The 15,774-nt window shown below is 41.0% G+C and overlaps 2 protein-coding genes across 5 annotated transcripts; both read left to right on the top strand.

Annotated features, from left to right (window-relative positions):
- The first annotated feature begins 9 nt into the window (after positions 1-9).
- Positions 10-5,682, top strand: LOC308110511 (uncharacterized protein). Of its 4 annotated transcripts, none has more exons than XM_080464838.1 (6): positions 269-481; positions 1,030-1,186; positions 2,135-2,232; positions 3,270-3,377; positions 3,604-4,183; positions 4,558-5,682. In XM_080464838.1, exons 3-6 carry the CDS (start codon positions 2,230-2,232, stop codon positions 4,776-4,778), a joined length of 912 nt encoding a protein of 303 aa, XP_080320964.1. In that variant the 5' UTR covers positions 269-481; positions 1,030-1,186; positions 2,135-2,229; the 3' UTR covers positions 4,779-5,682. The 4 variants fall into 4 exon arrangements, with proteins under 4 accessions (XP_080320963.1, XP_080320964.1, XP_080320965.1 ...); XM_080464839.1 differs by having other exon boundaries at positions 463-629; XM_080464837.1 differs by lacking the exon at positions 2,135-2,232 and having other exon boundaries at positions 10-481.
- A 492-nt stretch (positions 5,683-6,174) lies between these two features.
- Positions 6,175-8,956, top strand: LOC308109480 (uncharacterized protein). Its single transcript, XM_080463056.1, has 6 exons — positions 6,175-6,444; positions 6,746-6,880; positions 6,991-7,131; positions 7,442-7,581; positions 7,664-7,770; positions 7,965-8,956. Exons 1-6 carry the CDS (start codon positions 6,246-6,248, stop codon positions 8,134-8,136), a joined length of 894 nt encoding a protein of 297 aa, XP_080319182.1. The 5' UTR covers positions 6,175-6,245; the 3' UTR covers positions 8,137-8,956.
- The last annotated feature ends 6,818 nt before the right edge of the window (positions 8,957-15,774 follow it).

Raw genomic sequence — 15,774 nt, 5'->3', positions numbered from 1 at the left:
CTGCGTCACAGGGCGACGAGGACGAGCACGCACAGGGGCGGGAACGATGAGCAGGGACGTACACGGAACGTGTGAATTCATTCAAGTTAATATTGAAAATCATTTAACCTTTTTTTTTTTATTCCTGATGCATGACACTTATTGTTGCAAATACAAAAATACTTTTTTGTGTCGGACCATTGCTGTTGTGTCACTCGTGAGGTCAGACAATAACGTAAGACAGGAAGTAAAGGAGTTGTCTTGAGTACAGGAAGTAGTGGAACTATGCACGAAACTCAGAAAGCACAACCCCACCTGTAATATCTTTCACCACTCATCACTTGACTACTGATATATTACTGCTCTCAATGTGGCTATTGATATATGTCAATGTGTTTACTGATGTATGTCAATGTGGGCGGAGCCGCAGAACATTTCCGGACTTGTTTACGTTTTGACGTCAGTAGTATAAAGAGGAATAACGCAGACTGCAGCACGAAGGGTAAATAAAGCAGACAAACTCATTGTCTCTGTGCTCTCTATTGTCGCAGCTTTATACACGTTTACTCTTGTTTATTGCATGCGATGTCTATAACGTGTTAATAAAGTAATGTAGGTTGTGTGACTGGGACGTGGATGGTGATTCAAAGGTGGGGGCTGCACATCTTTTCTTATGTGTTCATTAGTTTTGAAGCTGTTGATTTCCAGCCGTCCTTTACTCCATGAAATATGTGTATATGTGTGAATTGAACAAGTCAAGCCTTTGTTGTTGTTGAAAGGTTAACAGAACATCTCAGTCAGATTCTTCATTCACTACATGATAATTACACCATTAGATCTGATGTGAAGTGGCTTAAAAAATGACCTAAATCACACTTGTTTTCTTGTTTTCCCATCTATGGTGGAAAAAGGTACAATTACAGACTATGAAAATTAGGCGTATAATTGAACCCATCAAGATGTCCTGCATCGTACAGCAGATGAGTAGTTGTAGTTAAACAGGTGGTTGTTTTTGTCTGTCCCACACTCTGGTGTCATGTCCCCCCTCAGGTCGTTCACCATGGTCCAGCTGCAGCTCTGCAATCTGCAGCAGCTGATGGACTCAGGGTTCGGCCGTCCTTTCCCCCGACACGGACTGCAGCTGCTCTTCTGGTTCGCCAACAACTGTCTGACCAGTGAGCTCGTCCACTTTGTGTCCGTCATGAAGGTAAAATAATCTCAGATTCACTGGATAAAAGTTTACAATTAATCAAATTATACCTCACTGTTCAAGAAATAAGTTTAGCTATATTCATTGTACTTAGACATTTAATCTGATGACAGTGACTTTCCTGCAGATAAAAAGTAACCAGTGACTTGATGAAGTTAATGTGGTTGTTGAATTTCAGGTCTGAGTCCACAACTATATCAACATATCTGGCTTGATTTGTTGTCTTTAGTGACATGGAGTCAAGATGAGCACTGACTACTTTTTCATCTTTGGGGCCAAAAACAATTACAGTACCTCTTTTATTTCTGGGTTATGTTGTTAACAGTTCTGACACTTCCACACATTAATTTCATTTATGCACTTACTCAGTGGGTATAAACGGCTGTGGGCATTCACTCACACTGAAATACAGAGCTGTGTGTCATCTGCATAAATATGATAAGAGATGTTGTAATGTTCCATGATCGGCACGAGAGGGAGGAAATAGATGTTGAATAAAAGATGCCCAAGGATGGAGTTTTGAGGAACCTCATTTGTGATTTTCAATAACAGGAGTTTAACTGAATAGTATGTATTAAAGGAGACATATCATGCTTTTAAATCCTTCCTTTTTACATATAAATCATACAGTTGTGGTCTATATAAAGCGGAACTGCAATGCTTGGGTCTGAATTCCTCATTATTAGAGCTCCACAGGCCCCTTTTCAACCCCTTTTCTGATGTGCTTCTGAGAGCAACTCGTTTTGGGGCGGTCTCTTCAAATGCAAATGAGACACTTCATACCCCGCCTCCTCTCCAGGTTGCAGAGGTGACACTCGGTTCAACGCCACCCTGTTCGGCCATCTTTGTAGTTTGATAGAACAGATACAATTATCTAGCGGCGCAGAAACTTTATATTCACACATTATTTACAAAATGTCAACAACGGAAGATTTGTCCATCCAGCCATACATGTTGGAGCCAGAGTCGGACCCGGCGGAGCGAGATGAAAATGACGATGATGCAGCTGCAGAACAACGTCTTCATATGGATGTAACGCAATGGTGTGTTACTATATTTACACTAACTTCTCCATCCATGCCCACTACTACAATACTGCCTGTATTACAACGACTATTTAACACAGAAGTTACATTATAATCTAAAACGAGCACACAGCGCTAACATATGAAGACGGTGCAACTGCTAATGCTAACAAAACAATGACAGGGACGTCTTATCATCACACTTTTTAGCGTTATATACAGCTTACCGAAGTGCTCTGTTCGTCGTCTCCATAGATAGAAGGAACTGACCGCTCAATCAGACGAAGTCTTTCGGCAAATCCTTCTTTATACTGGCGGAGGTTGCTGAAGCAGTCATCCTTAAAGTGCTTCGCGCACACAAAAATGACCTTACTCACAGATGTGGGTACATTTCTGTGAAAAATAAAACTCAACCAGGCACTTCGAAAAGGTTCTGATGCTGGGAGACGGTGTAACGAAGCTTGTGGGTTACTACATCCAACAACCGAACATTTCGACTTATCCTCTCGTAACTTCGGCACCCTTAGGTTGGACTACAAAATCGCAGCGAGAAACAAAAATGGCGGATTGCTCGAAGTGTCGATGTCCTAATTTGGCAGTTCCGCCGGGAATACTGTGACGTAATAGTTCAAAAAACGTAATAGAGAATAGAAAAATCGAAACGGATCGCAAAATATGACCAAAACAGGATATAAAGATATCAACGGAGCACCTGAAGAGACTACTTTGAACTTTTCTGTACTTCTAAACACTCTAAATATACAACAACATGCATTTAAGGGCTAAAAAAAAGTGGATTTAGCATGATATGTCCCCTTTAAGGCACTAGATATTGTTAGTGCTAAAGCTGTAAAAAAAAAAGTAATAATTTAATTTGAAAAGTCACCTAAACCTTTTATTGCAGTAGTTGCTGAGCTATTCCTGACAGAGGTTTAGACAGTGGTTTTAAGTGAGAAACACAGAGTTAAGACTTCTATCTAATCTCTTTGTGGATCCCATGAATGAAGACCTTACATGGCGACTAACAGTAGGAGTGACTGTGTGTGTTTCTACAGGTGGTGTCAGACTGCCAACCGGAGAATGGTTGCTACGGTTTCCACCTGTTTGGGAACATCGAGGAAATTCTGCCGGTGCTGAGCAGGTCCAGGAGAGGCAGGAGGAAGGTGTGTCAGCTTTGATTCCTTGAGCTTTCTCAGGAGGAATCGACAAAGTTTATAACACTGGTTTTCTTTGATGTGAGAAAATCAAATTTTACAAAAACCTCAGACCTTCCGATGGCCTGTGCTGGGCCCCTAACAGGGTTCTGGATGTCAGGTTGGAAATCACTGAGCGGGACTCCATGACTCCACCTCTGTTCATCTCCACTCGATGATCTGTGTCTGTCCTCAGTATGCCTACTATGAGGTGGGGAACCTGAACGCTGAAACACATCCAGGCTCTGCAGACCTGCCGGTGTACGTGAGGGAGAATTATGACCTGGAGGGAAACTACGGAGATGACAACATCGACCGCCTTGTCATCGGGTACCGTGGGAGAACCAGAGTGGTGGAGGTGCTGTTTGTGATGGAGCACGATGCTGCCACCTTCGGGAGGTTCAGACCTGACAGGACTTACCAAATCACCTGGGACCTGATCCAAGTCTTGCAGAGCCCGGAGCTGGACCTCAGCTCCTTCCTCACCCGGGTGGGGTACTACGAGGTCGTACAGGTGGATGCGGGTGCAAGATGGGGGCAGTACCAGGACCCTGAGCTGGTCTTCAACGTGGTGACTCAGCAAAACGAGGCCTTTGGAATCTACTCAGAAGCCTTCAACCAGACATTCATCAACAATGTCCAGCCCTCCAGCTACAGCCAGCAGGGGGAGCATTTCCTCTACACATACACACACAGCTACAGGCAGTTTGAACCTTGGATGCCCAAAGCCAAGAGGATTCACAGCCTGGACAACTGGACTCCATATCACTACCCAGGTAAGTCAGAGTAATTCTCCAGGAGGTGTTTGACACACACTACAAGGTTAAAGGTCAACAGGGAGACACAAAACTTTAAATCTGTCATACATACGAAGAAGTAGAAACCCTCACTTATCATATAGTTTAACTGTTTGCCAAACAGAAAATCTGAATATATCTCATTAAAAAGTTAAAGGCTGAACAGTGAGTTTTATTAGATACGAAATAAGTGTAGTTTCATCGATAAATATTAGTTGGCTACCTGATCATCTAAATACAGATCAGTGGTACCCATCACTAGTCTCCTCACTGTTTACCTTCTTACCTGTCCATACGTGGTCACAGAGGTCACTGATAGAGGATCTGATGGTGTATTTGATGTGTATCTGCAGCATCGTGGTCGGGGCATGGCGGGGATGGAGGAGGGGGCATCGGCCTGATCCGGCTCCTGCTCGGAGTCGGAGCTCTTTACCTGGCAGCCAAATGCTTGAGCTGGTGTGTAAAGAGCTGGTGGGAGAACAACATCAGTGAGACCCTCCTGAAGATGGAGCTGTGGAGGACGCCCAGTTTTCCACGCTCACGCACACACATCATGTTGGACTATGTGTATTGAGATGCTCAAGAAAAACAGCTGATCCTGCTGACTGTTTTACATACTGAAAAAAACAAAAGATGAAACCTTAGTGTATTAATCACATAAAGACTTCAACTATCATTATATTTTTATTCCGTCAGCATATTTGTGTAATGAAAGTTGTCATGATCAAAATGAAAACGCCTCAATCAAATCAAAGATTTGATTTAAAACTGCACTTTACAGCTTCACCATAGCTGAAAAATTCAATTCAGACTTCAGAATTCAATTCAAAATTAATTGTAAGACCAAATTAAATGTTTCAGCTGTGTTAGTATGACAGTCTTTTAAAATTTAGAAATGTAATTTATACTCTTCCATTAAATGTATAATGTTTTTGGGCTGAGGAATTAAGAAGTGAGATACATACCAATTGTTTTTATTACATTGTAAAATCCAGAATAAGACTGTTTCCAGTGTTTGTCTTCGCAGTGATGGATGTGTTGGGCTTCGCTGTATTTCCATGAAAATGTTTAAGTGATCTGTTTACACGACAGCGGTGCTTGGAGCCATTGAATGTGCGACTTTTGGAAAACAGCTTCGAAGGTAGAACACACTGATTCTGTGTCCATGGAAACGAGACGAAATGGAGCTTTTTGAAAATCCACTGGTTTCACTCTCCCTGTAAACGGGAGAAAACGCAATGTCCGTGTCGTCCCCTTGTTAATGTTTAGAGTGTGTTGTTTTCTGCACACGTGTGTGTTGTTTTATTACAAAAACAACCAACAGTGCCATGCAACCGCAAAACTTTTCTGAAACAAAAACACAATAACGATGCTTCTTCACTCGAAACATTGTCGTGTAAATGGGGCACTAGTTTGCTTGTGAGGCTAATTGGTGACTGAATGTGTTTGTGTTGAAAATAAAGGATGTGAAGAGTTCACAAAGTTTTTGTCGTTCCCACAAAGCAGCTCCAGCTGAACGCTGTCTCAGTCGACCTACTCATGAGTGTTGTTTGAGTTCAAATTGGGAATTCCGACTTCGAACAGCCAGGGGCTTATGCCTCCGAGACAACAGGAACACATTATGATGCTGTTTGTGTGGAACTGAGAGTGACGTCCCATCTTCACAAAATCAAGCCTGATAAACCTTGTGTGCCTCATCCATATACAGCATGGACACAATCCTCAAAGATATCCCACAAACTTGGGTTTCCGACCTCGAGCTGGTGAAGTTTTACAGACTCTGGAAACTGAATCCAAGTTCCAGGTTGAGCTGGAACGCCAGATGTGTGAGCTCAGAAAGTGGAACCGATGCTTGCTTCAGAAATCATTTGGGAGGAGGTAGACATTGATGGACATCAGGTTGATTTTACCACACAGGAAGTCGTGTTGGATGCTGTTTCTGCCTCCTGTTCCCACGTGTGACCTCATGTGACTCGTCCACAGATAGAAGAGGAGGAGGACACGTCGCTCTGTCAGCAGAGAACAGGAAGGAGCTGCTGGGATGGACGACAACGTTTACATGAACCTGGAGGAGCTGCATGGAGCTGCAGGCGGTTGGTCCTCAGAAGACAGTCCAGCATCATCACGCTCCACCAAAGGGACATCAAACCAGAACACAACCAGAACGTCCCACTCTCAACGATCTCAGCTCGGCAGGAGAGAGAAACTCAAAGTTATTCAAGGTTCAGAGGTCAACCAAGGTAAATAAAATAGTTTCAACATGAACGTTTAAAACATTTTCAAACATGTACTCACTGTGTGTGTGCGTGCGTGCGAGCGAGCGTGTTTTAAATGTGTTTGAGTTTAATGTTTAGGTAAATATTTTGTGACCTTGTTTTGCTTGCTTATTTACTAGTTTTGAATGTGTTTGTTCTTGTCTGGTGTTTATATTTTGTTTGCTTATTTGAAGCATTTGTTTGTAAAGTTAAAACTCTCACACACACACACACATATACACAAACACACGGTTGTCTTCAGCCTCCATGTGTGTTTGACCGGCAGCAGTCGAAGTGCCTTTGAGCAGCAGTTTTGAACCTGAGGAGGGTGAACATGGCCGGTGTCAGAAGTCGTGCGTCCTGTGTGCGAGCCTGCTGTGCTTCCTCCTGCTCGCCACCGTCACCGCGCTCAGCGTGCGATGTGAGTACTCAGGAGACAGAAAAGGTGAAGGGAAACCAAAAGAGGGTGAAGACGAGCAGGTGTGTGAGGTGTGATGTGACTAAAATGGGCTGTTTCCTTTCTGGTTTCAGACCACAGGGACGTTCACCAGCTGTCCACAGATCTGACCAATCAGACGGCAGAGAAACACCTGCTGCTGCTCAGGTACCTCGGTCTGAGGCAGGAGAGAGACGAGCTTCACGCCACCTACAGGACGGTGATGAAGGAGGCAGGTGAGGGTTTGTTCTGTGAAATAAGACTTGTTGGTGCACTCAGGTGAATTATTCAAAAAAAGCCCTTTGAAACGATGTGATGTTAAAAAGAATAGTTAGTGCAGAATGTCTCTGCTGTGTATTATCAAGGAGCTCTGGCAGCAGGCACACACACACACACACACACACACATACACACACACACACACACACACACACACACACACACACACACACACACACACACACACACACACACACACACACACACACACACACACACACACACACACACACACACACAGTTCACTGACCTTCTGTGTCTCCTCAGTAAAGTGTCCTTATGGATGGACACAGTTTGGCTGCAGCTGTTACCTGCTGGAAACCTTCAGGAATTCATGGGACTCAAGCAGATCGAAGTGTCAACGCAGAGGAGGAGATCTGGTGATCGTTACCAGTATGGAGGAAATGGTGTGTGTGTGCGTGTGCGTGCGTGCGTACGTGTGCGTGTGTGTGTGAAATTACATTAAAGCTCTTGTTCTTCCTGTTTCAGGTATTTCTGAATAAGCTCGGAGCTCATCTGAGGTTCTGGATCGGCTTAAGTAAAACTTCAACAAACTTTTTTTGGATGTGGACAAATGGACAAACCCTAAGAACCGCGTAGGTGTTAAAACACACACACACACACACACACACACACACACACACACACACACACACACACACACACACACACACACACACACACACACACACACACACACACACACACACACAGGTAATTTAACTGATTTAGTCTAATTTCTAAGAGCTTTCTATGTTTTATTGTGGACAATTGCTGATTTGTTTCACAGTTACTGGAGGCCTCGACAGCCAACTTTCTCCTCTGGGACTCAGCAATGTGCAGCGTTTAACAGCTTCTCACCTGTGGGAGCTTTCGGACCTGTGCAGTCATGGACTGCTGAGTTCTGCTCTCAGTCCCTGCAGGGGGTCTGTAAGAAGAAGGCCAGCCCGCAAACTCAGTGAACTCATCTAAGCTCACTAACTCCCTGCAAACCACACAAGAAGGACAAAGACCTGCTTTATGCATTCTGTGGAGTTCATACTCAATAAACTTGTTTTATTTTCACTCCTTATTTATTTCACATATGTGACCTGCATGGAAGGATTCACACAACCACCAGTAACCAAAACAGAATAAAAAAACATCTTTATTAAAGGTGAATTTACCAGAAAACACCAACAGACACCAGAAAACTGCAACAAATACAGAGAAACTAACTAAATCTGTCTATGAACAGCAGAACTGAAGACTTGAAGTGAAGATGACCCCAGACAAACTGACATGGAGACAGAACAGGACCTCAGATTCTCTCAGCACCAAAGAAACTAAAGCATCAAGAAATACACAACCTACCAACCAATTCCACTTCTATGCAATGATAAATATAATTCTATAGAAATGTGTTTTAATAATAAAATGAATCTCTCTCTCTCTCTCTCTCTCTCTCTCTCTCTCTCTCTCTCTCTCTCTCTCTCTCTCTCTCTCTCTCTCTCTCTCTCTCTCTGTTGGCAGATGAATATAAAGGAAGTTCAAATGTGAACTTAAAATAAAAGCACATCCAAAAAAACTATGAAGGACTAATGAAAAAAGTATGATTTTTAAATATTCAGTATGAGTAGGTGAGTATTTAGAATACAAATAATTCAATTATGTACTATACTGCATAATAAACGGCAGGCAACAAAAACAGAGACAGGTGTATATTAAGTATAATCAGTCAGTATATTAAGTACAGTAAAATCTGTAATGTTTGCTGTTTGAATTAAATTTTTTCAGACATTTTCTGTTTGTGTTTTTTTAATTTTTTACAATATCTTTATACATTACACATTATGATATAAAGAGGAGCTCGATTCCCACAGCTAATGCTATATAAAAAGCATTAAAACACAGCCTTCATCAGACTGTGGTCCAGAAGCACATAGAAGCTGCAAATATCAACAGCATATACACACAGTGGATACTGATATTATTGCCCATGCCATTCTAAATTTGTTTTGCAGGTTTGTATATGTTTAAGTTGTAGGTGTGCAGGTCCTCTGTCATCCGACAGGAGGTACTGCAGCGCCTTCGGCACATCTTGCTTCTTTCAGCTCATTTTACATGCAACAAGCACAAACTTGACACACTCAACAGTTAATACAGCCAGTCTCATCTGAGACTCGAAACAAAATGTTGAATAGAAACACAATTTCAAAAAAAAAAACCCATAACAAAATAATAATGAAAACGTACCACATTGCATACAATATTACAAATACATAATTAATGAAACCTGAACATTTCTGAGTTCTCAGTCTGCGCGTCGCTGCCACCTTATGGTCAGTACTGGTCTCAGCGTTGCAACCTCCAGTGGATGAACCAGCAACTCTTTGTCTCTTATTTTATTTTTTAATATTTTAGATTTTTTTTTTACCAGTATAACGAAACATAAAAACAAGAGCCCCCATTGGACTTACAAAAATATAGAAAGAAAAATAGTCACTGAGGGCAAAAAATGACAGTGCCAACAAAAAAACCCTGCTCACAAATCAGAAAAGGAAAAGAAGCCACAACAAAACTGACGAAGAAACTAAATTAATCAATCAATTAAAAAGGGTGGGGAAAAAACCTAACAGAAAAAAAACCAAACATATTTTTGTGAAATCTTGCCATATATGTCACACATTGATCAGTCAATATGGAGCATGTACAAAGCAGGAAAAAACGTGTTTCTCTGGTTATGTTTTGTCTAGCATCATCAGAAAGGGTTTCATTTTTGAATGAATGAATGAAACTTTATTTTGAACACACAAATATATAGAAAAAATAAGGAAAGGAAAAGAGAAACATTCAAATTTAAATTGGTAAAACAAAAAAAACAAAACAATGAAACAACACATCCCACTTGATCCACATTTATATGTTGAAAAGGAGTCGGAAGAAGTAAAAAAAACGTATTAACTCCTACCCTTCAAACTTCCTTAGCTGACACTGAACCCCATTCTGAGTTACACCGCAGCAATTGTCACCTGTGTGCCCTGGTGGTGCCCAACAATTACCGTCTTAAAAATGGTGGCAGTAATTATCACTATGTTGGTACCTTATGAGATTCATAGATGACTTCATGCACTTTTAAAATTGGAGCAAAAGAAACTCCTTTACATACAGAACCTCTGTATGCTGCCCTCACCTAGTTTAGTCCGCAAGCCAATACGGTTTACCGGGGTATAGCCGTTGCCATAAACAAGCAACTTCTTGGAGCCATAGGTGGGAGTTGACCTGATGGCGAGGACCAGTGCCAGAAGTCCATCCATAGGATGTGGCTGACTGCTCAAACAAAGGTGCTACCTCTACCACCAAGCCCAGACACCCCAAAAAAAATAAAATTTAGTTATTTTCCAGTGCATTTCAGGTGCCAAATCTGAAATCGGCATACTCTACAATATAGAAAATGACACCAATATCTTGAAGTTTGATAATCTACAGCCAAATTAATGGCCAGAATTATATTTCTACTGGTCTCGGTGGTGGCCATCTTGAAAAATGGCGGCCATCATGCACTTTTAAAATTGGAGCAAAAGAAACTCCTTTACATACAGAACCTCTGTATGCTGCCCTCACCTAGTTTAGTCCGCAAGCCAATACGGTTTACCGGGGTATAGCCGTTGCCATAAACAAGCAACTTCTTGGAGCCATAGGTGGGAGTTGACCTGATGGCGAGGACCAGTGCCAGAAGTCCATCCATAGGATGTGGCTGACTGCTCAAACAAAGGTGCTACCTCTACCACCAAGCCCAGACACCCCAAAAAAAATAAAATTTAGTTATTTTCCAGTGCATTTCAGGTGCCAAATCTGAAATCGGCATACTCTACAATATAGAAAATGACACCAATATCTTGAAGTTTGATAATCTACAGCCAAATTAATGGCCAGAATTATATTTCTACTGGTCTCGGTGGTGGCCATCTTGAAAAATGGCGGCCATCATGCACTTTTAAAATTGGAGCAAAAAAACTCCTTTACACACAGAACCTCTGTATGCTGCCCTCACCTAGTTTAGTCCGCAAGCCAATACGGTTTACCGGGGTATAGCCGTTGCCATAAACAAGCAACTTCTTGGAGCCATAGGTGGGAGTTGACCTGATGGCGAGGACCAGTGCCAGAAGTCCATCCATAGGATGTGGCTGACCGCTCAAACAAAGGTGCTACCTCTACCACCAAGCCCAGACACCCCAAAAAAAATAAAATTTAGTTATTTTCCAGTGCATTTCAGGTGCCAAATCTGAAATCGGCATACTCTACAATATAGAAAATGACACCAATATCTTGAAGTTTGATAATCTACAGCCAAATTAATGGCCAGAATTATATTTCTACTGGTCTCGGTGGTGGCCATCTTGAAAAATGGCGGCCATCATGGATTTTCAAGTGGCAAATTGGATAGAATTTAAATTCATGCCACAAAGAACAACTGTGCCAAATTGGATGATTGTATCACCATTTGCACGATTTGGCTGTATACTTGATGTTATCCGCTCCACTACAAACAAGCAGTCACAGCTGCCACAGGTGGTGAACGCAGCACAAATAGGCCATTATTCACAAGTACAAAGGAAACTTGTCAGATCTGGGGTTTTCCATGACATTTACGACGTCAGTTTAAATCAAAGGGTAGTGGAAACGCCTCATTTTCTACATGAATCCATTCATCTTCTATACTGTTTATCCTGTTCAGGGTCACATGGTGCTGGAGGACCTCAGTGTACTACAGGCGAGGGCAGGACACACCCTGTACACGTTGCAAGTCTATCACAAGGCAAACTCACAGACAGACAACAACACACACTCAATGCCACAAATGTTAAAATTGAAGCAATAGATTCACAGCAATGAATTATAATTGAAGCTAAACAAAACTAAACTCGAGCTATCAAGGCATTATTAAAGAACAAATAATAATACAATAATATAGATAGAGGGATTGAAATAGTAAGCTCTCATGAAATTGAAATCTGTTATTGAATGCAAACAGATTGGCTGGAGAGGGGGCAGGACTTAAAAAGCTTGTACTTCTTCCTACTTGTCTTCGAACATGTTGTAGATTGGATTTGGTAAATATATTTCAGTTATATAGCACCTTTTCACTGCATAAGCAGTCCCCAAAGCACTTTACATTGTTAATCACATTCATCCATTCATACACCAATGGAGGTAGCCGCCATGCATGGCACTTAGTCCATCCATTGGGTGCAGTTTGGGGTTCAGTATGTTGCTCAAGGACATTGCAGCATGAACAAACGTGCCTAGGGCATGGCTATTAATGAACAATTCAACTGTGGAGGGGCTGGACTCTCCAACAACAGGTTCAGAACCCAATTTGATTATGAAATGGAGCAGAAACATCTGAAACAGTTTGGACAGCACTTGTAAAATTAATGAAATGAAAAAAAGGAATGGAGAATAAACCTGCTGGGATCAGTGCACCGAGCTGTGTGGTTCTCTGTAATCAGCTGCACTTTGAAGACACTGAACCTCCTTGCTATTCATTCCCCCACTGACTTAGTAATCAGGGAACTTTTAACATTCAACCACAAATTAAAAAAGAAAATAGAGGACATACTCCCAAAACTCAGACATCAACTGTTTGAATTTGGTATTAAAACCAGTAAGGTCCTTGCAAATAAATTGAAATGTTAGTTCATGTGGAATTGTTGGGTTTTTCTCTTTAAAAATGCCTTGAAATGACTGGGTTGTATTTGGCATTATAGGAATAAAATGTAATTGAACTGAATTGAAAGAACCAATTAAAAAAAAAAAAAGTATATTAAAATCTTACAACAAAGCTTTACACTCCAGAACACATTATCAACTCAGGAAAAGCTGAAGAGTTTCTGAGGAGTGTGTCCCTGCAAAAAACTAACTTGAAATACTGCTCACTATTGAATAATTCACAAAGAAAACCTATGCCAATAATAAATATGGTAAAAAATGGTCTCTGACGACAATGCTGTCGCAACCCTGCTACCACTACACAAAACTGAGGCCCTGTTTACACGAAAACAAGTGTAACCTAAAACTTTCATAGCATTTGAGGGGTACGTTTACACTGCAGCGATGCTCAGAGCCACTGCAACCATCACTTTTTCATAATGGCCCCGAAGGTGGACCTTTTCTTTGACTCTTGCGATTCCCCTCTGCACAGACAGCCAGAGGCTACAGAGCACGGTTACTGCGCATCTGCACCACCGCCATAGTAAATAGTTCTTCTGCTCATGTGAGTAATAAACATGGCGTCCTCCGGAGTGGCATGACTCCCAGTCCGTATTCTAGTTCTATAGTCAATATTGGTAATTTTATTGTTGAGATTCACCCAGAATAGCATCCAATTCGTCATCTGTCCATTCAAATTTTGGGTACCCTCCATTGTGTTGACGTTTATAGCATACTGTTCCCTGCACACATGTATGTGTGGTTTTATTACAAAAGCAAGCAACAGCGCCACCTCGTGGCCTGGCATGCTAACTACATCATCTTCAGAGTCTGCTTTTGCTGTGTAAATGCAACACTTTCCTGAAAACTATCAAGGTGTTGCCACTTGAAGCATTGCCATGTAAACAGGGCCTTAGTATGGACGCAAAATCAATTTGATTTTGATGCAAAATCAATTTGAAATGTATTAACAGAAATGCTTTTTCATTTTAGGATCAAACTGCATTTTTTGACTAATAAATAAAAATTAATAATCAATCATCGAAACTGCATTTTCATTTTCTTCTTCAAAACTGCTTATTCTGTGACTTAATTAAAATGAAAAAGAAAATGATGATTAAGATCTAATTTTGAAAAGACACTCCAGCAAATAGTGACCAAAATTCATTTTGAAATGTCAAATTTGAATAACAACTTTAAGGGTAGGGGGAACTGTCCGTTTTTGTAAAAACCCAGATACGTGTAAACGTTTACACGTAACGTTCATTTACACGGACCTGCGTATACAGTACACCAGGTTCAAAGCTGATATGAGTACACCAAACCTGTAGGGGGCAGTGTCTTTTTTCTGTCTTGAATTTCAAGATATTCACAACTGAAGGGTAACCAGGTCTGTGGGGGAAAAAACTGCAGTTTAAAGTAACACATGTTCAGCAGTCTGTGGGACTAAACGCCAGCTGGTCATAGATGGTATTCAGATTGTGATGTTGAGAATTTGATGGTTCCTGTGAGATCCGATCCTGGGGAGGAGGAGGAAGAGGAAGAGGAAGAGGAAGAGGAAGAGGAAGAGGAAGAGGAGAAGTTAAATTAAAACAAACTGACAAACAAAAGTTTCTTAACATTTGAAATTGCTTTTGTAAAACTGTAAAGAAAAAGAACTTTCCTGTCAAGCACATCAGGATGTTGTCAGGTAATTCGTTTTGCACGAGCAGGAGAAAGCGTCTGGCAGTATGCACTGATACGTTTAAAAAACACACAGGACAGTAAAAGCAGCACAAACATGGACAGGCACTCACAGGCTCACTGACAGAATTAAAACGTGAATAAATAACTAAAAGAACTGCTAAAATGCCAATATAACAAAACTGTTAAAAATATAATAAAATAAAAACAATAAATAAGGGAACAACCAGGTCTGACTTCCGTTAAATAATAAGACCCAAAAGTAAAGTGCACTAAATCTTGTTTAAAGAGAAACTGCAGCAAGGCAAGGCAAGGCAAGGCAAATGTATTAAAAGAACACAATTCAAACACAAGGCAATGCACAGTGCTTTACAAAGAAATAAAAGAAACACATTTAAGTTAAACTAAGATAAGATCAACTTTATTGTCTGTATAGTTAAAGGTATATTTAAATAATCAAAAGCAGAAATGTGTTAAAAATGTGTTTCAAATGTGTCAACGTCTGTTAATGGTTTATCAATGTTTAGATATGCTCATATCTATCGATGACTGAAAGTCTAAGAGCTTAAAAAAGCACCATTTATTTTGCAAGTCTTTTTGAGATACAATCCTAAAAGGCTTTAAAAGATGGATTGATGTGTTGGTGAAAATATATCTAAGTCATCATTGGAAATGGAGCTGAAGCTCCGCTGTGACGAGCCATACTTTATGAACCACTGTCTTTATTTTCTGGAGCCACTAGGTGGCGCTGTCTGTTCAACAAACGTTTGAAAGCACACTTCATTGCCAGTCTTTCAGGCTCTATCTTCAAACCAAGATTACCATCTGGTGGAGACAGAAAATAAAGAAAGTGGTTCCTGAAGCTTCTTGAAGCTTTGTTTAGCCATCACTAGCGGTGTCTCCGCGATCAGCTGGCTTACCCATTAGATTATTTGGTTGCGTTCCTTCCTTTTAAGAGAAGGTTTCTAAATCATGATACCAGTGAAAATGATAAAACAGATTCAATAAAAGCAAGATAATAAACTGTCATCAGGGTTTTGTCAACATGGAAACGGGACAGCTTCTGCAGGCAAAACAAACACTGGAGTCTCTTCCTGCTCACTACCTCACCCAGATTTCTCAAAAGTTTAACTTAGAATCAATAATAGTCCCAAGATATTCATAGATTTGCACTTGCTCAAAGGTTTGTCCCTTGATAATAATGGACTCAGGTGTGTTTTTCCCAA

Source organism: Lipophrys pholis (genome assembly GCF_963383615.2).
Source record: "Lipophrys pholis genome assembly, chromosome: 5".
Lineage (NCBI taxonomy): Eukaryota > Metazoa > Chordata > Actinopteri > Blenniiformes > Blenniidae > Lipophrys > Lipophrys pholis.
The sequence above is the reverse complement of the archived record's forward strand: the minus strand, read 5'-3'. Positions and strand labels throughout refer to the sequence as shown.